Source organism: Salvelinus alpinus, chromosome 17 (assembly GCF_045679555.1).
Source record: "Salvelinus alpinus chromosome 17, SLU_Salpinus.1, whole genome shotgun sequence".
NCBI lineage: Eukaryota > Metazoa > Chordata > Actinopteri > Salmoniformes > Salmonidae > Salvelinus > Salvelinus alpinus.
The window spans coordinates 19,922,433-19,947,738 of NC_092102.1; the positions used below are offsets into that span (position 1 = coordinate 19,922,433).

The following is a 25,306-nucleotide window of genomic DNA, read 5'->3' on the forward strand; positions in this document are numbered from 1 at the left end:
TGATTTGACTGCGTGGCCGCACACGACTCCAACACCATCATCAAGTTTGCTGACTACAAGACGGTGGTAGGCCTGATCACAAACGGCGATTAGTCAGCCTACAGAGAGGATGTGGTGCCAGGACAACAACCTCTCCCTCAATGTCAGTAACATGCTGACCAAACCGGATGCGCATGTGCGCCAACGCGCGCATGTTGATTTTGTACCCCCACACTAGACACGATCAGGACACGTAGGTTGAAATATCAAAACATACTCTGAACCAATTATATTAATCTGGGGACAGGTCGAAAAGCGTTAAAACATTTATGGCAATTTAGCTAGCTAGCTTGCTGTTGCTACCTAATTTGTTCTGGGATATAAACATTGGGTTGTTATTTTACTTGAAATCACAAGGTCTTCTACTCCGACAATGAATCCACAGATAAAACGGTAACCCGAATTCCTTTCTCGTCATCTCTCCTCCTTCCTCAGGCTTCTTTTTTACTTCTTTGGACTTTATATGGCGGTTGGCAACCAACTTTACGGTGCATTACTACAACCAACTGGAGTGTGGATGTCAGTTCATCTTTCAATCACCCACGTGTGTATATGCTCCTAAAAACCAATGAGAAGATGGGAGGCCAGACTTGCAGCGCATTGACCGTCACAAATATTCTAGCGCCTGGCCACGCAAATGCTCGCTAAGGCACGAGAGCAGTGTAGGTGTACCGCTAGCGACACGAGCGGTGTGGTCAGCATGTTAGACCAAGGACCTGATCATGGACTATAGCAGAAAGAGGGGAGAGCACGACCCCATCCACATCGACAGAGCTGTTGTAGAGCGAGTCGAGAGCTTTAAGTTCCTTGGAGTCCACATCACGAATGACTTAACATGGTCCACACACACCAACACAGTCATGAAGAGGGCACGGCAGCACCTCTTCCCCCTCAGGAGGCTGAAAAGATTTGCCATGGGCCCTCAGGTCCTCAAAAGGTTCAACAGCTCCACCATCGAGAGCATCATGGCTGGCTACATCACCGCTTGGTATGGCAATTGCACCACCCTTGACCGCAAAGCACAACAAAGGGTGGTGCGGACAGCCCAGTACATCACTGGGGCCCGAGCTCCGTGCCATCCATGACCTCTATAGCAGGCGGTGTCAAAGGAAGGCCCGAAAAATTGCCAGACTCCAGCCACCCAAGCCATAGACTGTTCACTCTGCTACCGTCCGGCAAATGGTACCGGAGCATCGGCTCAAGGACCAACAGGCTCTGAGACAGCTTCTACCCACAAGCCATAACTGTTAAATAGCCAGACTGCTAAATAGTCAATTGATGGTACCCAAACTATCTGCACTGACTCTAACCTGCACTGACCCTACGCTCACTCACTAGACTTTATATACACACCATATACACACTACACTGTCACTCTCACACAAATCCCTCACATATTCAAAACACTACAGACGCGTACATACACACACACATAACACGCAACCCGACACAACACAAACAAACACACACACGCACACTCACACACACTTTTACACTCATCATTTGCTGCTGCTACTGTTCTTTATTTTACTCTTATTATTATCTATATGGAAGCCTTGTTACTTTATCCTGCTTTCATGTACATAAGTACCACGTACCTCTGCACATTGATCTGGTACTGGTGCTCCCCGTATATAGCTCCATTATATAGCTCCCCGTATATAGCTCCATTATATAGGGCAGGGCAGGCACAAATAGGAGTGAGCTGATCAGAGCTCTCAAAAGCTGTGTTGCATGGGGATGAGGTTTTCAAAGGCCAGGGGACGTAGTCATGATCACAATTCTGAAAGAGTACACATGGTGATTCACAAGTTGGTTGCATTCACACTATATCACATGGTGTTAATCTTGTAGTGTGAACATTTTATTTTCATTTAAGATTCAACTATATAGGCTCAACAACATTAGCCTACTCATAGACAATATTGTAGTCAATGTTCTACAGAGTTTCTATTTTGAAAAGAGCAAAAAGACCAAATTCTGTTAAGGGCTACAGATAGTGCTGTTCCCTGTGACATAGGGGATGATATCAGAGGATCTCTGAGTCATGTAGTGCTCAGTGTTTCTCTGCGGAAAGCTATAGACTTCCTGTACCACAGAGCGACACTACACAGAGCGGCCTACATTAATAATGGACTAATCAGTGATAATAATAATAAGTTATTACATTTCTACATTACATTTCTACAGAGCTTTTCATAGGGAGTAGAGGGGAACGAGGAAGTGGATATTATTGCCAGGGCAGGCTCTTAAACATACTAATGTTGAGATGGAACTGTCAATCAGTAAAGCAGAAACCAAGGGATTAATAAGAACAGTGGTTAAAAATAAGTGGCAAGAGTTGGGGAACAGGGTGTGTAAGGGAAGACACCTGTATAAGATCCAGGAAAAGGTGGAGGCAGAGAGGTCCTCAGGCCAAGAGAGAAGGGAAGAAAGTGTAGTCACAAGGCTGCGACTGGGACATAAAGGCTAAATAGTACATTGAAAGTGGTGGGGAAACATTCGACTGGGAGGTGTGATCATTGTCAGGAGAAGATGAAGGCAGTGGAACATGTTCTATTTCAGTGCCAGAAATATGTGAGAGAAAGGGAGCAAATGTTATTGGATTTGTGGAGTAATGGGGTTGAAGTGCCAGGATTGTGCCAGGATTAAGTGAATGTAGTATTTAATGATGTATTTCGTTTCCTTAGGGAGATTAGATTATTGGGTAGGATTTAGACCTTCACTGTCTCTGGTCCACACTCCAGTCCAGTTTGTGGCGATAATGCACCTTAAAGTTGGTTGCCAACCGGCGTATAAAATCCACAGAAGAAGAAAAAAAAAAGAAGAAGATGAAGAAGAGCTTCTTCATCTCAAAGCGATTCAAGAGCAAAAAACAAACAAGCAATGTACAGTATCATGACAGGTCAACCAAGAGAGATGAAGTCTTTGAATGCTGCATCATCTGAAGATGGAGAGGGTCAGTTCATGGCTGGTGAAGGGAGCTGGTCAGAGGATGGTAGATGATATTGATGGAGTCTGCTGATGATCTTGTAGAGGGCAAGTCTGGGAACCAGCCTGTTTTATAACCACTGGGTTTCCACTCTGTGTAGCCCCCACTTGGTTGATGCCTCAGCAGCTCTGGGCACCAAAAAGATCACCACACAAAGTTCAGAATAGTAGCCAGTCGTCCTCACTTACAAGCCCTCTACTGCCTCAGCACTGCTGTATTCATTAAGTTCTCAAATGATCACGAACTGGCAGCAAGGTGAAACAAAAAAGCTGGTAATGTGTCCCTCTAGGTGCATTTTTTTTAACTAAAACATTAGCTAGCTAGCCAAGCCAAAAATATTTAACCTGTCAGTCAACCGCAAATCCGTGGCTCAAAACCACCAGATATATGCAATAAAAACGAATTGTTATCAAAATAAAATTTAAAAAGTTGAAAAAACACATTTGTACAATAATTACAGAGCTCTCTGCCTAGGCTTCCTATAGTAGTTAACCATCTGCGTTGAGGGACCAAGCGGTCAGCACTATTGCAGAACATAAAGTGCATGTGAATAAAGTCCTTCATGTTATGTAGTGTAATAATTCACAACATCAAAGGGTGATGAGGTGTATGTGATATAGAAACACCACCTACAGCAATTGACTGAAAATCGAGCCACTTTACCTTTAAGGTAAGCGGATGGCTGTCCCCTGTGGTAGAAAGACAGAACAGAAAATATTGTACCTTTTCAAGTAGATTGTGACGCATTAGATTTTTTTTTCTTCCACAGACCAAGGTGTGATTTATTTATCATCTAGTCTTTCAAATAAACATGACACGAGTAGAAAATATACCCCCATAACAAATATACTTAAAATCAAGATTTGTTCTTTCTGTGCCCATAATGTCTTATTTTCGCATAATTTCTACAAATTCATAAACATTCACATCTTGAATGTATCGGAACAGTTTACCTCTTATGTGATTGGGTAGTTGTTTCTGTAACAAGAACCACGTGGTTTCGGTGTAGACTTCTGTCATGGCGGGATACATGAAATGGAAAAATGGACCCCTCTCCAAAATAGTTTTGCTAATTGTGCTTTTGTGTATATTAGGGACACACCAAACCCCAGGTATAGTATATAGCTAGCTAGGTAATTTGAAGCGGGGTGGGGAATTGATAGCCAATTTGAAATGCTTGATGCTAACTTTTTGTTTGCGATGAGGCAAGTTATCGAGCAAATTTAGCAAACGTTTAACTGGTCCAGCCAGGTGAACTAACGTTATAGCTAGCCTGCATGCTAGCGAACTAACGTTAGCTATTCTGTCAGTATCCAGGTGAGATTAGACCCTTCTTATATACAGTCATTGGATTATATATATATATAATACACTCTAGCTAGGTAAGTGATTAAAATGGAAAGTTAAACTAGTACCAGAAACTAACATTAGCTAGCCAGCTGCTGCAACCCTCCGAGTCCACATTCCACACTCTTTACTTGCTTAGCTGACGTTCGCTATAACATACATCTTCGGCTATAACCAAGTCAGCTAGCGTTAGCCAAATACTTCAATCGTGGTCTGTTTCTGGTGTCTCACTTACGTTACATAAGCTAGTAGATATGTAGCTACTAGCTAAGCCCTGTCATGAAAGCCAATGTCCAGCTTGACTTTGGTTGGCTCGCTAGCAGATTGTGCAAAGCATTCAGAAGTTTGCTGATAAATACAGTCGGTGCCCTCACAACTTGCAATTTTCACAGGAAGTAATATCAACATAATCAATATCAAAGATGGCCAGGAGTCTGACAGAACAGGGTCGAGTCACTTCTGCTATCTCAACCCAATTGTCCCAGGTTGGAAGGAAACATGGACAAGAATCCAGGTAAGAGAAAAGTAGGCTAGTCCCAAATTTGTTTGTGCTCTTGCCAACTTCATTGTTGTTATGCCAATGAGTGACAAGGGGTAAGGAGTTGGCATGATAGCACAAACAGGCTGGTTCTCAGATTTGACCAGTTAAATGTAGACACATTACTTTTTTGTATATTTAACTTTTCAGAAATATTTTATTAAAGGGATACTTCAAGATTTTGGCAATGAGGCCATTTATCTACGTCCCCAGAGTCAGATGAACTTGAGGATACCATTTATGTCTCTGCTTGCGGTTTGAAGGAAGTTGCTAACTAGCATCAACGCATTGACGAAGTAGATACCCATAGACTTCCAGTCATTGTGCTAACACTAGTTAGTATTGGCTTGTGACACTACCTCGAGCTTCCTTCGTACTGCAGACAGACATAAAAATGGCATCCACAAGTTCGTCTGACCCTAGGGAAGTAAATAAAGGGTCTCGTTGTTAAAATTCCAAAATATCCCTTTAAAATATGCAAATATGGTGATATGTGAATATTTGCATATCACGCTATTCCATTTTTATGGACACTGGATGATGTTTTGGTTTCATTTTGTTTAGACATTCCAGGACTGGACGTGTCCAAAGCACATTGTGGATAAATACTTGTTTTCATCTTTCTATCTGTAAAATACTAAAGACAACAAAAGAAGTTTCCTAAGAAAATGTTATGTAGAATCAAAAATGGACAACATATACATTTTCTCTGGGCAATTCTGGAGAATATACAGTTGAAGTCGGAAGTTTACATACACCTTAGCCAAATACATTTAAACCCATTTTTTCACAATTCCTGACATTTAGTCCTAGTAAAACTTTCCCGTCTTAGGTCAGGATCACCACTTTATTTTAAGAATGTGAAATGTCAGAATAATAGTTAAGATAATTATTTATTTCAGCTTTTATTTCTTTCATCACATTCCCAGTGTGTCAGAAGTTTACATACACTCAATTAGTATTTGGTAGCTTTGCCTTTAAATTGTTTAACTTGGGTCAAACGTTTTGGGTAGCCTTCCACAAGCTTCCCACAATAAGTTGGGTGAAATTTGGCCCATTCCTCCTCCACAGAGCTGGTGTACCTGAGTCAGGTTTGTAGGCCTCCTTGCTCGCACAGGCTTTTTCAGTTCTGCCCACAAATTTTCTATAGGATTGAGGTCAGGGCTTTGTGATGGCCACTCCCAATACCTTGACTTTGTTGTCCTTAAGCCGTTTTGCCACAACTTTGGATGTATGCTTTGGGTCATTGTCCATTTGGAAGACCCATTTGCCACCAAGCTTTAACTTCCTGACTGATGTTGCTTGAGATGTTGCTTCAGTATATCCAAATCATTTTCTATCCTCATTATGCCATCTATTTTGTGAAGTGCACCAGTCCCTCCTGCAGCAAAGCACCCCCATAACATGATGCTGCCACCCCTGTGCTTCACGGTTGGGATGGTGTTCTTCGGCTTGCAAGCCTCCCCCTTTTTCCTCCGAACATAACGATGGTCATTATGGCCAAACAGTTCTATTTTTGTTTCATCGGACCATTTCTCCAAAAAGTACGATCTTTGTCCCCATGTGCAGTTGCAAACCGTAGTCTGGCTTTTTTATGGCTGTTTTGGAGCAGTGGCTTCTTCCTTGTTGAGCGGTCTTTCAGGTTATGTCGATATAGGACTCGTTTTACTGTGGATATAGATACTTTTGTACCGGTTTCCTCCAGCATCTTCACAAGGTCCGTTGCTGTTGTTCTGGGATTGATTTGCACTTTTCGCACCAAAGAACGTTCATCTCTAGGAGACAGAACGTGCCTCCTTCCTGAGCGGTATGACGGCTGCGTGGTCCCATGGTGTTTATACTTGCTTACTATTGTTTGTACAGATGAACGTGGTACCTTCAGGCGTTTGTAAATTGCTCCCAAGGATGAACCAGACTTGTGGAGGTCTACAAAATAGATTTCTGAGGTCTTGGCTGATTTATTTTGATTTTCCCATAATGTCAAGCAAAGAGTCACGGAGTTTGAAGGTAGGCCTTGAAATACATCCACAGGTACACGTCCAATTGACTCAAATGATGTCAATTAGCCTATCAGAAGCTTCTAAAGCTATGACATAATTTTCTAGAATTTTCCAAGCTGTTTAAAAGCACAGTCAACTTAGTTTATGTAAACTTCTGACCCACTGGAATTGTGATACAGTGAATTATAAGTGAAATAATCTGTCTGTAAACAATTGTTGGAAAAATGAATTGTGTCATGCACAAAGTAGATGTTCTAACTGACTTGCCAAAACTATAGAAGAAATTTGTGGAGTGGTTGAAAAATGAGTTTTAATGACTCCAACCTAAGTGTATGTAAACTTCCAACTTAAACTGTATCTAAGGATAACCACACAAAATGTGGTGAATGCAGATGCTTCTGAAGCTGAGAAAATGAGTTGGCGTGTGGGAAGAGTCTGACTTTTGGGAAATTTAGTCTGCCAAACCCCTATTTATACCCAATCACCATATCTTCAAATTCAGTTACTAAATATAGTCCAGTTTGTAACACTATGAAATGGGCTTTGAAATTAGGTGTAAATTAATGTACTGAGCTTCAAAATTATTGATGTATGTCCATTTTAAAGATATTAAAATTCATAAAAATTGACGGTTATATGATAAACCAAGGAAAATAAACATTTTCATCAAGTTTACATTTTTGTTTACTTTTTGAAAATTCTAATGGAAATTTCATTTCAGCCTGTGGTGCCTCGCTTTAACAGAAAATGGTTTTGGGAAGTATTCAGACCCCTTGACTTTTTCTAGATTTTGTTAGGTTACAGCTGTATTCTAAAATGGATTAAATCGTTTTTTCCCCCGTCGTCAATCTATACACAAAACCCCATAACGACAAGCAAAAAACAGGTTCTTAGAAATTTGTGGTAATTTATTAAAAAAATTATAACTGAAGTATTACATTTACATAAGTATTCAGACCCTTTACTCAGCCCTTTTAAAAACAATTTTGAAAGCAATTACAGCCTCGCGTCTTCGTGGGTATGACGCTACAAGCTTGGCATACCTGTATTTGAGGAGTTTCTCCCATTCTTCTCTGCAGATCCTTTCAAGCTCTGTCAGGTTGGCTGGAGAGCGTTACTGCACAGCTATACTCAGCAAAAAAAAGGTCTTTCAAAGATAATTCGTAAAAATTCAAATAACTTCACAGATCTTCATTGTAAAGGGTTTAAACACTGTTTCCCATGCTTGTTTAATGAACAATTAATGAACATGCACCTGTGGAACGGTCGTTAAGACACTAACAGCTTACAGATGGTAAGCAGGTCACAGTTATGAAAACTTAGGACACTATAGAGGCCTTTCTACTGACTCTGAAAAACACCAAAAGAAAGATGCCTAGGGACCCTGCTCATCTGCGTGAACGTGCCTTAGGCATGCTGCAAGGAGGCATGAGGACCGCAGATGTGGCCAGGGCAATAAATTGCAATGTCCGTACTTTGAGACAGCGCTACAGGGAGACAGGACGGACAGCTGATCGTCCTCGCAGTGGCAGACCACGTGTATCAACACCTGCACAGGATCGGTACATCCGAACATCGCACCTGCGGGACAGGTACAGAGTGGCAACAACAACTGCCTGAGTTACACCAGGAACGCACAATCCCTCCTCCAGTGCTCAGACTGTCCGCAATAGGCTGAGAGAGGCTGGACTGAGGGCTTGTAGGCCTATTGTAAGGCAGATCCTCACCAGACATCACCGGCAACAACGTCGCCTATGGGCACAAACCCACCATCGCTGGACCAGACAGGACTGGCAAAAAGTGCTCTTCACTGACGATTCGCGTTTATCGTCGAAGGAACGAGCAAGGCCTGTACTCTGAAGCGGGATCGATTTGGAGGTGGAGGGTCCGTCATCGTCTGGGGCGGTGTGTCACAGCATCATCGGACTGAGCTTGTTGTCATTGCGGGCAATCTCAACGCTGTGCGTTACAGGGAAGACATCGTCCTCCCTCTTGTGGTACCCTTCCTGCAGGCTCATCCTGACATCCCTCCAGCATGACAATGCCATCAGTCGTGCATGATTTCCTGCAAGACAGGAATGTCAGTGTTCTGCCATGACCAGCGAAGAGCCCGGATCGCAATCCCATTGAGCATGTCTGGGACCTGTTGGATCGGAGGGTGAGGGCTAGGACCATTCCCCCCAGAAATGTCTGGGAACTTGCAGGTGCCTTGGTGGAAAAATGTGGTAACGTCTCACAGCAAAAACTGGCAAATCTGGTGCAGTCCATGAGAAGATGCACTGCAGTACTTAATGCAGCTGGTGGCCACACCAAATACTGACTGTTACTTTTGATTTTGACTCCCCCCCCCCCCTTGTTCAGGGACGCATTATTCCATTTCTGTTAGTCACATGTCTGTGGAACTTGCTCAGTTTATGTCTGTTGTTGAATCTTGTTATGTTCATACAAATATTTACACATGTTAAGGTAGCTGAAAGTAAACGCAGTTGACAGTGAGAGGACGTTTCTTTTTTTGCTGAGTTTATTTTCAGGTCTCCAGAGATGTTCGATCAGGTTTATGTCCGGGCTCTGGCAGGGCCACTCAAGGACATTCAGAGACTTGTACCGAAGCCACTCCTGCATTGTCTTGGCTGTGTGCTTAGGGTAGTTGTCCTGTTGGAAGGTGAACCTTCGCCCCATTCCGAGGTCCTGAGCGCTCTGGAGCAGGTTTTCATCAAGGATCTCTCTGTACTTTGCTCCGTTCATCCTTCACTCGATCCTGACTAGTCTCCCATTCCTTGCCGCTGAAAAACATCCCAACAGCATGATTCTGCCACCGCCATGCTTCACCATAGGGATGGTTCCAGGTTTCCTCCAAATGTGACACTTGGCATTCAGTGTTCCATCTTGGTTTCATCAGACCAGAGAATCTTGTTTCTCATGGTCTGAGAGTACTTTTGGTGCCTTTTGGCAAACTCCAAGCGGGCTGTCATGTGCCTGTTACTGAGGAGTGGCTTCCGTCTGGCCACTCTACCATAAAGCCCGATTGGTGGAGTGCTGCAGAGATGGATGTCCTACTGGAAGGTTCTCCCATCTCCACAGAAGAACTCTAGAGCTCTGTCAGTGACCATCGGGTTCTTGTTCATCTCCCTGACTAAGGCCCTTCTCCTTCGATTGCTCCATTTGGCCGGCTGGCCAGCTCTAGGAAGAGTCTTGGTGGTTCCATTAAGAATGTTGGAAGCCTCTGTGTTCTTGGGTAGCTTCAATGCTGCAAACATTTTTTGGTACCCTTCCCCAGATCTGTGCGTCAACATAATCCTGTCTCAGCACTCTACGGACAATTCTTTCGACCTCATGGCTTGGTTTTTGCTCTGACATGCACTGTCAACTGTGGGACCTTATATAGTCAGGTGTGTGCCTTTCCAAATCATATCCAATCAATTGAATTTACCACAGGTGGACTCCAATCAAGTTGTAGAAACATCTCAAGGATGATCAATGGAAACAGGATGCACCCGAGCTCAATTTCGAGTCTCATACAAAGTGTCTGAATACTTACAGTACCAGTCAGAAGTTTGGACACACCTACTCAATCAAGGGTTTTATCAAAACTATGAAATAAGACATATGGAATAATTTAGTAACCAAAAAAGGGTTAAACACCTAGATTTAGATTTTTCAAAGTAGCCACCCTTTGCCTTGATGACAGCTTTGCACACTTTTGGCATTCTCTCAACTAGTTTCACCTGGAACGCTTTCCTAACAGTCTTGAAGGAGTTCCCACATATGCTGAGCACTTGTTGGCTGCATTTCCTTCACTCTGCAGTCCAACTCATCCCAAACCATCTCAATCGGGTTGAGGTCGGGTGGTTGTGGAGGCCAGGTCATCTGATGCAGAACTCCATCACTCTCCTTCTTGGTCAAATAGCCCTTACACAGCCTGGAGGTGTGTTGGGTCATTGTCCTGTATAAAAACAAATGATAGTCCCACTAAGAGCAAACCAGATGGGATGGCGTGTCGCTGCAGAATGCTGTGGTAGCCATGCTGGTTAAGTGTGCTTTGAAGTCTAAATAAATCACAGACAGTGTCACCAGCAAAGCACCCCCACAACATCACACCTCCTCCGTGCTTCACGGTGGGAACCACACATGCGGAGGTCATCCGTTCACCTACTCTGCGTCTCACGAAGACACGGCGGTTGGAATCAAAAATCTCAAATTTGGACTCATCAGACCAAATTACAGATTTCCACCGGTCTAATTTCCATTGCTTGTGTTTCTTGGCCCAAGCAAGTATTTTCTTCTTATTGGTGTCCTTAAGTAGTGGTTTCTTTGCAGCAAATCGACCATGAAGGCCTGATTCACGCAGTCTTCTATTTTTTTAACCTTTTATTTAACTAATGTTGAGATGTCTATTACTTGAACTCTGAACGCATTTATTTGGGCTGCAATTTCTGAGGTGTAGTTAACTCTAATGAACTTATCCTCTGCAGCAGAGGTAACTCTGGGTCTTCTTTTACTGTGGCGGTCCTCATGAGCGCCAGTTTCATCATAGTGCTTGATGGCTTTTGCGCTTGAAGAAACTTTCAAAGTTCTTGAAATTGTCCAGATCGACTGACCTTCATGTCTTAAAGTAATGGACTGTCATTTCTCTTTGCTTATTTGAGCTATTCTTGCCATAGCCCTACTTGGTAAAAGACCAAGTCATATTATCTTCTGTATACCACCCCTATCTTGTCAGAAGACAACTGATTTGCTCAAACACATTAAGAAGAAAGGGAATTCCACAACTTTTAACAAGGCACACCTTTTAAGTGAAATGCATTCCAGGTTTTTACCTCATGAAGCTGATTGAGAGAATGCCAAGAGTGTGCAAAACTGGTCATCAAGGCGAAGGGTGGCTACTTTAAAGAATCTGAAATATATTTCGATTTGTTTAACACTTTTTTTGGTTACTACATGATTTCGTATGTGTTATTTCATAGTTTTAATGTCTTTACTATTATTCCACAATGTCGAAAATAGTGAAACATAAGAAATACCCTGGAATGAGTAGGTGTGTCCAAACTTTTGACTGGTACTGTATGTAAATAATGTATTTCTATTCATTTTTAATAAATAAAATAAAACATTTGAAACCTTTTCTTGCTTTGTCATTTATGAGGTGTTGTGTGTAGATTGCTGAGGATTTCTTTTAATTTAATCCATTTTAGAATGAGGCTGTAACGTAACATGTGGAAAAGGTCAAGGGGTCTGAATACTTTCCAAAATGCACTGTATGTTTTATATTTGTGTGTAGCTAATACTTGTCTTATTGCCGACAGATTAGAGTATGGAGCTCGAAACAGCTGAAGGTGACTGTTGTGGAGGATGAGGAGAAGCTGCAGGAACTAGAACACTTCAGTGTCTGGGGTCTTGTGCAGTACCTAATGCTTGAGCAGACCAATGAAACCACCATCAGCATCAGCCTGTTCAGCCCAAAGACCTGCTTCAAGATTGACCCCATCAACCTTGGAGCACAATACACTGTAATGCCCATACGAAGTAAGTTAAAGGAAAGGTGGGGTGTCTTTGTTAGTTACGAGCCTATTACATATTGATTTCATGTGGAATCTTTGCTGTCTCTGCTTTACTCCTGCAGAATTTGACATTTACATGTTTGTGACATTCCTGGCTGGAGTGCTGTTATTCATCTTTGCAGACTCACTCAGCAGGTAACTAAATGAATTGTGTTCACATTTTACCCTCTATTTTAATGACATGATCCTGATAATCTCGCCTTTATGATTGTAATGGCTGCGGGAATATGTTTAGGGGTGGGGCTGTAGAGAATTTATTCTTGCCGCGCTGCTGAGAAATTTTTGTCCGCTCATACGGGAGTAATAAAGGCCCAGTGAAAACCATTTTTTTTCTCACAAAATGTGGATTATTATTTATTTCTGATTTATCAGGTGGTGCTGCAGCACCCCTACTTCCCGCGGCTAGGATGATTGATGTGGTTTTTTGTTGCTATCTAACAGGAGTCAGGTATTCTATTACTCTGCTGGCATGAGCACAGGTATGATTGCCTCCCTTATCATCCTCATCTTCATCATGGCACGCTTTCTGCCCAAGGTAAGAAGTCAAGTCTTCTATATCAAGGCCTCACCCACTACTAACACATTTTGATTTGAACAAAACAAAAAGTCGGGGTGTACCCTGATAGTTCATATTTGGGAGACCTTTCTGATTTGTATCATGTACGAGAGTCATAAAAATATATGTTTAGATTTCATACCCCATAATCTTCATTTTCTTTTCTCAGAAAAGCCCATTTTACATGGTAATAGTTGGTGGTTGGTCCTTTTCCGTTTACATCATCCAGCTTGTGTTCAGGAACCTACAGATGATTCTGAGAGAGCACTGGCACATGGCTTTTGGTAAGTATCGTTAGTAATAAACACAATCGCAACAAACTCTCAGAAGTACCTTGTTTATCGCTCTAACTTTTTGTATCTGGTATGATAAGTTCACAACCATTGCTCCATGTTTGTAGTAGGAACAGTTGAATGAATTGTTTCTGTGTACTTTAGGCTATGCTGCAGTGGTTGGGTTTATCAGTTTTGCTGTGTGCTATCGTCATGGCCCTCTTGTGGAGGAAAGGAGTATAAATATCCTGTCCTGGACACTGCAGTTGTTTGGCCTGCTACTGATCTACAGTGGGATCCAGGTTCAGCAAGTGGCGTTGGCCATCATCGTGGCTGCCTTCTGCTCTAAGAACCTGGAGTATTCCATTTCATTGATCCTTCTTGCTTGGCGGTAGTTTTTTATAACTCTAATGATTCTTTTATTCGTGTTTATTGGCATTTTTAATAATGTTAGAATTCTCATTGTGCAGCAAAGTCAAGCCAACTCTGCGCTGGAAGCCAGAGCCTCGTCGGCTGTTGACTGAAGAGGAGTTCCAGAAACAGGGGGAGGTGGAGACGCAGCATGCCCTGGAGGAGCTGAGGAAGTACTGCAGCAGTCCAGACTTCAGCAAATGGAAGGCCGTCTCTCGACTTGCGTCCCCAAAAAGGTGACAGTCAGTAGCATTGAAATACCTACTGAAATGTATGTCCTGCTAGCCTGAAAAGCTAGATTTCAGTTCCAGGGTGACTATTGTCTTTTTAGGTCTACTACTAGTCACGTAACTGTCTCTTTCCCATTCCTGGTTTGAACTAAACATATGATCAGTGTTGTTCAAAAGCTTGATGTTAAAGGCAATGATGTTGTGATCCACAGGTTTGCTGATTTTGTGGAGGGCTCACCTCACCTGATATCGAATGAGGTTTCTGTGCATGCGCAGGAATATGGATCGTTTTTTGAGGATGATTTCTTTGACACGGATGAGGAAGATGAGGAGAATATGATGAATGCTTTGAAAAAAGAAGACCTTCGATTGAATGACAGAGACTTGTGAAGGTGAATAGATGTGGTTATTTTCCTGTAGCAAGGTTAATGGAGCATAGTGCTGACTGGCTTTCAACCCCTACAGCTCTCCTCCAACCATAAGACAGGTGCTCATGAATCGCCATGGAGATGGTGGAATCTGGCCATTGCTAGGCCTGTGAGCTAATGTCTGGCATCCAGGTTGCGGCATACATAATACTGTACACTGAGTGTACAAAACATTCGTAACACCTTCCTAATATTGAGTTGCTCCCCCTTTTGCCCCCAGAACAGCCTCAATTTGTCGGCGCATGGACTCTACAAGGTGTTGAAAGCGTTCCACAATGGTGCTGGCCCATGTTGACTCCAATGCTTCCCACAGTTGTGTCAAGTGGGCTGGATGTCCTTTGGGTGGTGGACCATTCTTGATACACACCTCATTCCAAGGAACTTACATTTTTGTCTTGCCCATTCACCCTCTGAATGGCACACATACACAATTCATGTTTCAATTGTCTCAAGGCTTAAAAATAAAAAAAGTTACCTGTTTTCTCCCCTTCATCTACACTGATTGAAGTGGATTTAACAAGTGACATTAAGAAGGGGTCATAGCTTTCACCTGGTCAGTCTGTCATGGAAAGAGCAGGTGTTCCTGATGTTTTGTATACTCAGTGTAGATTGCTTATGGCAACCACACGTTTTGGTTATCGACACAGAGCCAGATTCTGACTTGAGAAATGAGAATGTAGTGTTTCTCAAATTAGGATTGAGTCCTGTGTTTGAATTCATCTGAGAAACCTATTGGTCAGTAAGTAAGGGTTTATGACCACTAAGAATGGGGTATTTTATTTTCTTGGAGGAATGTCACAACTTTATCTTGGTCTTAACTGCAAGGTCATTTGTTTTCTTTGGTATTGTTGATTTTCCGTAACATTTTTTTTGCGTCATCATACACGTGCCGATGTAAACGGGGAGCAATTCATAGCTGACAATTAATAATAAAAAATAAAAAAAGGGCAAACTGACATCTGTTTGGGAAGAAATTCATATTTTGGTATTTAAAGCATGTTTACAGCCATTGAGCCTGAATTTATATAATTTTAAAAATGTACGGGAATAAAAACAGTAATGTGTACCATTGCAAGTATTATAACCTTTCTTTGACGGTGTGTGACACGTCTACATTGTTATGTTCTTAGTTACTTTCATGTTTTGTTTGGACTGAGATTTATAGGGTTCATATCCATCTAATGTATTTATAAATCCCTTTTTACATCAGCAGTTGTCACAAAGTGCTTCTACAGAAACCCAGCCTAAAACCCCAAAGAGCAAGCAATGCAGATGTAGAAGCACAATGGCTAGGAAAACTCCCTAGAAAGGCTGGAACTAGGAAGAAACCTAGAGGAACCAGGCTCTGAGGCGTGGCCAGATGGAGATTATTTAGAGTACATGGCCATTAAAGCCGGATTGTTCTTCAAGATGTTCAAAAGTGCGTAGATAACTAGCAGAGTCAAATAATCACAGTGATTTATAGAGCACGTGTCAAATTCATTCCACGGAGGGCCGAGTGTCAGCAGGTTTTTTCTGCTCCCTTGTAATTGATTGATAAATTAAGGTCACTGATTAGTAAGGAACTCCCCTCACCTGGTTGTCTAGGTCTTAATTGAAAGACAAAAACCAGCAGACACTTGGCCCTCCATGGAATGATTGTGACTCCCATGTTACTTCTGAGGTGCTGACCTTTTGCACCCTCTGTAAATATCAGTTGGCTTTTAATCTGAGCATTCAGAGGTCGAGACAGCAGGTGCGGTAGAGAGAGGGTCGAAACAGCAGGTCCTGGACAAGGTAGCACGTCCGGTGAACAGGTCCGGGTTCCATAACCGCAGGCAGAATAGCAGAAACTGGATGAGCAGCACGACCAGGTGGACTGGGGGCGGGGACTGCCAGGGGTCATCAGGCCAGTTAGTCCTGAGGCATTGTCCTAGGACTCAGGTCCTCCGGGAGGGGAGAGAGAGAAGAATTAGAGAGAGCATACTTAAGATCACACACGACACCAGATACAACAGACTGGCCCTGTCCTGCCAGCATAAATACGGGGTTCGGGGACAATGGCCCATCCAAAGTTACCCTCGGACAGCATATCACAAGCATTACCTTAAAAATGGATAATACTTTTATACTGTGAGATATTGTACTTTTGTATTCTGGCCTCTATTCTGTGTTGTAGAATTGGCTATGCATACACCTTTACAGATTTGGTGGCCAGGTAGTTGTGTACTGTTCATTGTAAATAATCATGTGGATGTCAATAAATTAATGATATCGTAAAATCCCACTTCATATTGAGACATAATTTCCACCAGTGGAAAGCCCACTCACCTGTTGCTGTAGAAGGGGAATACTGAGAGGAGCATAAAGCCCTAGAAAGATGGTGGTACTGAATGATGCATTGTCTGTATGAGTTGTACTGAAACTGCTATACATGACCAACAGGGGGTGCAATACACCTTTTATGTGATATACAGTATTTCACAGTAAGCATACGGTAACCTAATTTTGCAGTTACTGGTGAGGTGGTCTCTGGTGAGGTGGGTTTCCTCCCACAATAACCTGCAGTCAGAGAAGACTTATATTTTCCCCACCCATTTTTATGAGGTTCTCAAGCTACTCGGGGACAGTTACCTAGAATCCCCGAAGCTTTCCTGATGAGTAAGAGCAGAGAATCTTCCGAAAATTATATCCAAACTGAATAATGTATTTATTTATTTTTTTGTTCAAATTTTGGAAAAATATCTAGTTTCATGAGTTGTGGTTTCTTAAAAAACGGATAGAATCATCCAGGAATATGCAGCTTTACTTCTGATATGCTTCAGATAACCTATACTCTGAAATTCAGTTAATAAATGACACAGTCCCCCTGTACTATGCCTATGTTTATAGGCATAGTTATAAATACTGGCTTTGTAATTTTTGCATGTTGTAATTCAAAGGCATGCATCATAAAATCAGTGGTTGTGAAATAAAGTGGAAGCAGAACCACTGATGACCTATTTGACCTGTTTTTAGGGTAAACTTGGATATTCATCATCAAGTAATGTGGTTGTAAATGGGGGTATCAACATGTATCCAGGGGGTATGGCTAATTTGTATTATTATGCTGTATATTTATTTTAACTAGGCAAGTCAGTTAAGAACAAATTCTTATTTATTGTACTCCCAATCATGGCCGGATGATACAGCCTGGATTCGAACCAGGGACTGTAGTGACGCCTCTTACACTGAGACGCAGTGTCTTAGGCCGCTGCGCCACTCGGGTATTTCCTGGTATTTTGGGACAAACACCCTATGCTTTGACTAACTAAAATGTTCACCTTGACAACCTTCAATATTACCAGGTTTCAGAATAGATTGTCATCCTGTTAGCTGCAATTCTCAAGCCAGGTGGCGCAACACTTTTGCTTTTCACTTCTACTTCTGAAAAGGTGACACAAATGTTGTTTGCATTCCAGACAGTGGGTGCGAGTCAGGCAACCCCATATGGGTTTCTGCAGTCTGACAGCTGATGATGGAGCTACTATATAATTTGCATGTGCTTACCAGGAAAACAGATTGGCATATTCTACAGCGTAGTCAAATTATTACCCAGGACACCATTTCCACTACTTCCCCCAGGAGAGCAAACACACCACCTCAGTAGGGAGACACCTCATAACTGAAATGCAAACATGGTCATAGCTCGGGCGGAAATCCCTGTTTTATCAGCACATCACAGGAAACGTGATAGGCCTCATGTAAAGTGTGTGGAGTTCCCCAGAATCCCCACACAGGCAATCTGAGAATTTACATGATGGTCCGACCACTCACTCCTGCACAATGTTACTATACTCCTGTGTTGCTGTTCCTCACTGCTGAACATTCCCCTTAGGTTTCCCTCATGTCATTCAAAACCCACACCATCCAAGGAATTACAATAGGAACATTGTGGGATTAGATGAGAACAATCAATGCAATAATTAAACTTTGTCTTGTGTAATTATTAATCTGCTGCACAGTGCACTTATGTGTGTGTACAATATGGTAAGGATGTACCCCAAATTTCCAAACAAACACAGGAAGTATTTAGATGTAGGCTGAAGAATCAAACCTGATATTGGAACATTTATTTTTTAGGCACTATCACATATTGAGAATGCTCACATGGCAATGTATATCCAAGAGTCTTCACATGGATTGGTCACCAAACTAAATGAAAAAAATGTGGCAGCCAACTGAAAACTTTAAGGCACCACAAACATACTGGTGCCCACCACTCCATTTGTATGGCTGCCACTATCCTAAACTCTCTAATCACACATTCTAATGTGTGGACAAATACAAGTAATTATGAAGACTTAGTTTTCAAGGTGATGAAGTTCACATTAAAGCTCTTTCTAGAAAATGGCAAATACATGTTATCCAACCAAAGAGAGAAGAATGGTTTGAGGATACATGCACATTGCACACATACATTATGAATGTCAAATAATGAAAATAAATATAGTGAAATAAAGCAGTGGCCACTCAGTAGCTCTTAATCATATAGCTTTGTGTTCAGCGCATTTTGCTTCCTTTGTTTTTGGTCAGAGAGGTAACATGAACTGTGCAATAAAAACAACAATTTCCTTCAAAACAGCTCAAAGTTACCGAACATGTCTTCTTCACTTCTGCCTCTGGACCTAAGAAATGAACTACACATAAATAAAACATAAATCTGATACTATCCAGTTGTGTCAGTACTTATTGATCCCAAATATTCGTACTCCATGGAACAGGGGCAGCTTTGGAAGGAGGACACTGAGGAGAGAGCCTGTATTGACCAGGAAATGCGTGGCATCGTACTTGGTGTAGAAACTGGCAAGAATATACCTGAATAATTAACAGATGGTTTAGAGTTATTATTCAATGCTGATAACAAACAAGAATGCAATAATTACTCGTCTATGTTAAACTATCATTGCAAGCCATAAGAAAAAATAACATGTTTTGCTCCAAAGCACATGGATAATACTAGTATGCACAAATGTTCTGTCTTACAGTACAATGGGTGAGATGGTGAGGAATTTGCGTGAGGATGTGAACTGGATGCCGTTGTCCATCTGTTCCCAGTGTGTGAGTAAGCGAGCTTTGCCCTGGTCTGGTGTCTCAAAAGGAGTTCCTTTCACCGTGTGCAGAAACAAGTACATCACCTGTGGTGGACAGATCACACATACGCTATATATACAAAAGGATGTGGAATAGAGGTCGACCGATTAATTATCCTGGTCTGGTGGATTAATTAGGGCCGATTTCAAGTTTTCATAATAATCGGTAATCTGCCTTTTTGGATGCCGATTATGGCCGATTACATTGCAATCCATGAGGAGACTGCTTGGCAGGTTGACCGCCTGTTACACGAGTGCAGCATCAAAATGACCTTGTGGCTGCAAGGAGCCAAGGTAAGTTGCTAGCTAGCATTAAACTTATCCTATAAAAAACAATCAATCTAAACATAATCACTAATTAACTACACATGGTTGATGATATTACTAGGTTAACTAGCTTGTCCTGCGTTGCATATAATCAATGCGGTGCCTGTTAATTTATCATCGAATCACAGCCTACTTCAACTTTGCCAAACAGGTGATGATTTATCAAAAGCGCATTCGCGAAAAAAGAAAAATCGTTACAAATGTACCTAACCATAAACATCAATGCCTTCCTTAAAATCAATACACAGAAGTATATTTTTTTAAACCTGCATATTTAGTTAAAAGAAATGCATGATAGCAGACAATATTAACCAGGGAAATTGTGTCACTTCTCTTGCATTCAGTGTAAGCAGAGTCAGGGTACAGTTTAAGTCGGAAGTTTACATACACCTTAGCCAAATACATTTAAACTCAGTTTTTCACAATTCCTGACATTTAATCCCAGTAAAGATTCCTTGTCTTAGGTCAGTTAGGATCACCACTTTATTTTAAGACTGTGAAATGTCAGAATAGTAGTAGAGAGAATAATTTCTTTCAGCTATTATTTCTTTCATCACATTCCCAGTGGGTCAGACGTTTACATACACTCAATTAGTATTCGGTAGCATTGACTTTAAATTGTTTAACTTGGGTCAAACGTTTTGGGTAGCCTTCCACAAGCTTCCCACAATAAGTTGGGTGAATTTTGGCCCATTCCTCCTGACAGAGCTGGTGTAACTGAGTTAGGTTTGTAGGCCTCCTTGTTCACACACGCTTTTTCAGTTCTGCCCACAAACTATAGGATTGAGGTCAGGGCTTTGGGATGGCCACTCCAATACCTTGACTTTGTTGTCCTTAAGCCATTTTGCCACAACTTTGGAAGTATGCTTGGGGTCATTGTCCATTTGGAAGACCCATTTGCGACCAAGCTTTAACTTCCTGACTGATGTCTTGAGATGTTGCTTCAATATATCCACATAATTGTCCATCCTCATGATACAATCTATTTTGTGAAGTGCACCAGTCCCTCTTGCAGCAAAGCACCCCCACAACATGATGCTGCCACCCCCGTGCTTCACGATTGGGATGGTGTTCTTCGGCTTGCAAGCCTCCCCCTTTTTCCTCCAAACATAACGATGGTCATTATGGCCATACAGTTCTATTTTTGTTTCATCAGACCAGAGGACATTTTTCCAAAAAGTACGATCTTTGTCCCCATGTGCAGTTGCAAACCGTAGTCTGGCTTTTTTATGGCGGTTTTGGAGCAGTGGCTTCTTCCTTGCTGAGCGGCCTTTCAGGTTATGTCGATATTGGACTCGTTTTACTGTGGATATAGATACTTTTGTACCTGTTTCCTCCAGCATCTTCACAAGGTCCTTTGCTGTTGTTCTGGGATTGATTTGAACTTTTTGCACCAAAGTATGTTCATCTCTAGGAGACAAAACGCGCCTCCTTCGTGAGTGGTATGACGGCTGCGTGGTCCCATGGTGTTTATACTTGCTTACTATTGTTTGTACAGATGAACGTGGTACCTTCAGGCATTTGGAAATTGCTCACGAGGATGAACCAGACTTGTGGAGGTCTACAATTTTTTTTCTGAGGTCTTGGCTGATTTATTTTGATTTTCCCATAATGTCAAGCAAAGAGGCACGGAGTTTGAAGGTAGGCCTTGAAATACATCCACAGGTACACCTCCAATTGACTCAAATTATGTCAATTAGCCTATCAGAAGCTTCTAAAGCCATGACATCATTTTCTGGAATTTTCCAAGTTGTTTAAAGGCACAGTCAACTTAGTTTATGTAAACTTCTGACCCACTGGAATTGTGATACAGTGAATTATAAGTGAAATAATCTGTCTGTAAACAATTGTTGGAAAAATTGCTTATGTCATGCACAAAGTAGATGTCTTAACCGACTTGCCAAAACTATAGTTTGTTAACAAGAAATTTGTGGAGTGGTTGAAAAATGAGTTTTAATGACTCCAACCTAAGTGTATGTAAACTTCCGACTTCAACTGTATATGGAACAGTTTGGGCCGCCTGGCTCGTTGCTAACTGTGTTTCTTCCTAACAAAGACCGTAATTAATTTGCCAGAATTTTACATAATTATGACATAACATTGAAGGTTGTGCAATGTAACAGCAATATTTAGACTTAGGGTTGCCACCCGTTTTTACAAAATACAGAATGGTTGCGTATTTCACTGACAGAATAAACGTTTTGTTTTCAAAATGATTGTTTCCGGATTTGACCATATCAATGACCAAAGGCTCGTATTTCTGTGTGTTTATTATAATTAAGTCTATGATTTGATATTTGATAGAGCAGTCTGACTGAGCGGTGTTAGGCAGCAGCAGGCTCATAAGCATTCACTCAAACAGCACTTTACTGCGTTTGCGAGCCGCTCTTAGCAATGCTTGAAGCATAGCGCTGTTTATGACTTCAAGCCTATCAACTCCCGAGATTAGGCTGGCAATACTAAAGTGCCTATAAGAACATCCAATTGTCAAAGGTATATGAAATACAAATGTTATAGAGAAATAGTTGACGCGTCATAATTCCTATAAAAACTACAACCTAAAACTTCTTAACTGGGAATATTGAAGAACTGGGAATATTGAACCACCAGCTTTCATATGTTCTCATGTTCTGAGCAAGGAACTTAAACGTTAGCTTTTTTACATGGCACATATTGCACTTTTACTTTCTTCTCCAACACTGTGTTTTTGCATTATTTAAACCAAATTGAACATGTTTCATTATTTATTTGAGACTAAATAGATTTTATTTATGTATTATATTAAGTTAAAATAAAAAGGGTTCATGTTCATTCAGTATTGTTGTAATTGTCATTTTTACAAATATATATAAAAATCGGCAGATTAATCGGTATCGGCGTTGAAAAATCATAATCGGTCGACCTCTACAACAGACACACTTATTAGTCATTACAATGTCATAACACAAGTCTGCATTACTCTACTGTTCAAAATTATGAGGATCCAATAACTTAAATTGCTATATCTATCAAAAAGAGGGGCTTAAATATATTTAAATGAGGCCTACATTTGGTTGGAAAAACAAAAAACAAACTATAAATACTTGTTCTGACCAGATTATGGATGACATTTGTGAGGGTCCAGACGAGGGGCACTGTGAGGACAGGGATGCTCAACAGGATGACGTGCAGCACGGTGACCAGCAGTAGGTATGCCAGCCAGATCCCTCTGCTGTTCATTACCTGCGTGTTGGGGTTCACCTCACTGTGAGCCACACCCACATTCATCCTGAGGGAACAGAGGCTGATTACAAATGATGGTCATTGGAAATTGAAGCTTGATACAGGAAACATTGAAGCTTAATGCAGGAAATCAATCTACAGGATCTAGGCCTACGGCTTGGGAAATTCCTATTAATTTCTAAAATTGAAGTATGATGTTAAATGGAAAATTTGAAAGAGCAGATTTTTTGATTGGTATATGAATAACATAAAATCTAGAATTCAATTCTGTGAAAATTGTACTAAACAAAAGGAGAATGAGTACATCATTTGCATATTTCACAGTTCCCTCAATTACTCATTTCACAGATCAACGTGAGAAGATGAGGTAGGCTATGTCAGATATAGAACATTGATGTCAAGTGGGAAGTAGAAATCTAGTGGCCTAGTTCTCCTTCCAGTATACCACTAGGTCAGGTAAAGTGGCCATCTGTTACTGCATCCTATTATCGTGGGTAGGTAGCTATCAATATACTGTACATATTTCATGGCTTGTATAAAAAACAATATATATATATTCCAATCCAAGTGTATTTGAGAAATTTAGAATTCTGCCACTGATCCCCACAGCCATGATCCCTACCTCAGTCTGGCTAACTACTACAAAAACTAGCTAATATCTTGTTGTTGATATAGCAAGTGGGTCTAACGTCAACTCATCTGACTGAGTAGCTCATGCCACTTTAGTCCTGATTTGGTGACTACAGTCGGTCGTTTAGAAGTCAGCTATTAGTTAGCTAGCTCTTTAAGTTAAATGGGCAATCAGCAGTTCCTACATCCATTTTCATACTTACATGTACCCATTGATAAAAAAAAAAAAAATTACTTACAAATGCCTTAGTTCAACTGTCGTACCCCATCAGAACCCAAAATATACGCTTGTTTTACTCCAATGTTTGTAAACAAAGTAAATGTAAATAAACACTGTATTGCATAATAAACATGGTTAAAACTACCCTTGCAAAAAAATTGCAGTAAAAGTGAGGTAAATGCAGTCAACTGTGGTATTGCAGATATTGTACTGCAGTTATACTGCACTGTAACTGCAGTTAAACTACAAAATTCCTGCAGTAAAAAAAATACTGTAAATACGTACTTCAGTTATACTGCAAACTTTTTTCGTAAGGGTATACTTTTGATATCATGGAGGTCAGTCCTGTCTTTGAATTTGCGAGTGTTTACAATTCTCAAGCCCCATACACCCGCTTTATACCGAAACAGTGGTGGGGAGTTCGCTTTGTTATTGTTTCCACCGCCGATTGCTGCTTTAACTAGCTAGCTAGCTAAAAGTCTATCTAACTAGCAAGCTAACTCCACCAGCAAGCTGGCTAGCTAGCTACTGTAGCTAAATAACAACAGCTGTTTGTGCCGTGAAAACTCAAATGAATCTGCAAAATCTACTTAGATTATGTGAATAGGTGCTAACCCATGACATTTAGCATTTTAGATCAAACTTTCCTTACAATCTAGCTAGAAACTCACATTTTGTTGTAACCAGGAAACCTCTAAACATGCTCATTCCATTGTTCGTTTTGGATTGGCTGTAATGGTGCCATGTTATCAGAATCGGATTTTACCGCACAACAGTTTCCCAATAAGAAAGTTATAATGAGTGAGCGGCAGTGGTGTAAAGTACTCAATAAAAAATAATACTTAAGTAGTTTTTTGGGGTATCTGTACTTTACTTTACTATTTATATTTTTGCCTACTTTTACTTCACTACATTCCCAAAGAAAATAATGACATTTTTACTCCATACCTTTTCCCTGACACCAAAAGTACTCGATGCAGTTTGACAGGAAAATGGTCCAATTCACATACTTATCAAGAGAACATCCCTGGTCATCCCCACTGCCTCCGATCTGGCGGACTCACTAAACACAAATGTTTCGTTTGTAAATTATGTTGGAGTGTGCCCCTGGCTATCCGTCAATTTAAAAAACTTGACAAATGTGCGGTCTGGTTTGCTTAATTAATATAAGGAATTTGAAATGGTTTATACTTTTACTTTGTCTTTTGATACTTTTAAGTACATTTGAGCAATTCCATTGACTTTTAATACTTAAGTTTATTTTAAACCAAATACTTTTAGACTTTTACTCAAGTAGTATTTTACTTGTACTTGAGTCCTTTTCTCTTAAGGTATCTTTACTTTTGCTCAAGTATGACAATTCAGTACTTTTTCCACAACTGGTGAGCGGGCAGAAAAAAACAAATATGCCTAATTTTGGGGGGG

General features: G+C 41.1%; 2 protein-coding genes across 8 annotated transcripts; one reads left to right on the forward strand and one right to left on the reverse strand.

Moving 5' to 3' along the window:
* The first annotated feature begins 3,988 nt into the window (after positions 1 to 3,988).
* On the forward strand, positions 3,989 to 15,442 carry LOC139542469 (nuclear envelope integral membrane protein 1-like). Of its 4 annotated transcripts, none has more exons than XM_071347918.1 (10): positions 3,989 to 4,143; positions 4,771 to 4,892; positions 12,220 to 12,439; positions 12,537 to 12,609; positions 12,916 to 13,009; positions 13,200 to 13,314; positions 13,468 to 13,693; positions 13,773 to 13,949; positions 14,156 to 14,335; positions 14,592 to 15,442. In XM_071347918.1, exons 1-9 carry the CDS (start codon positions 4,050 to 4,052, stop codon positions 14,331 to 14,333), a joined length of 1,299 nt encoding a protein of 432 aa, XP_071204019.1. In that variant the 5' UTR covers positions 3,989 to 4,049; the 3' UTR covers positions 14,334 to 14,335; positions 14,592 to 15,442. The 4 variants fall into 4 exon arrangements, with proteins under 4 accessions (XP_071204019.1, XP_071204022.1, XP_071204020.1 ...); XM_071347921.1 differs by having other exon boundaries at positions 13,468 to 13,660; XM_071347919.1 differs by having other exon boundaries at positions 14,597 to 14,734.
* A 2,978-nt stretch (positions 15,443 to 18,420) lies between these two features.
* On the reverse strand, positions 18,421 to 25,018 carry LOC139542405 (ORM1-like protein 2). 4 transcript variants are annotated; one of them, XM_071347805.1, is made up of 4 exons: positions 24,830 to 25,018; positions 22,903 to 23,077; positions 19,376 to 19,527; positions 18,421 to 19,207 (listed from the first exon to the last, which is right to left on the reverse strand). In XM_071347805.1, exons 2-4 carry the CDS (start codon positions 23,074 to 23,076, stop codon positions 19,072 to 19,074), a joined length of 462 nt encoding a protein of 153 aa, XP_071203906.1. In that variant the 5' UTR covers position 23,077; positions 24,830 to 25,018; the 3' UTR covers positions 18,421 to 19,071. The 4 variants fall into 4 exon arrangements, with proteins under 4 accessions (XP_071203906.1, XP_071203907.1, XP_071203905.1 ...); XM_071347806.1 differs by having other exon boundaries at positions 24,892 to 24,989; XM_071347804.1 differs by lacking the exon at positions 24,830 to 25,018 and adding an exon at positions 24,553 to 24,655.
* Between the last annotated feature and the right edge of the window lie 288 nt (positions 25,019 to 25,306).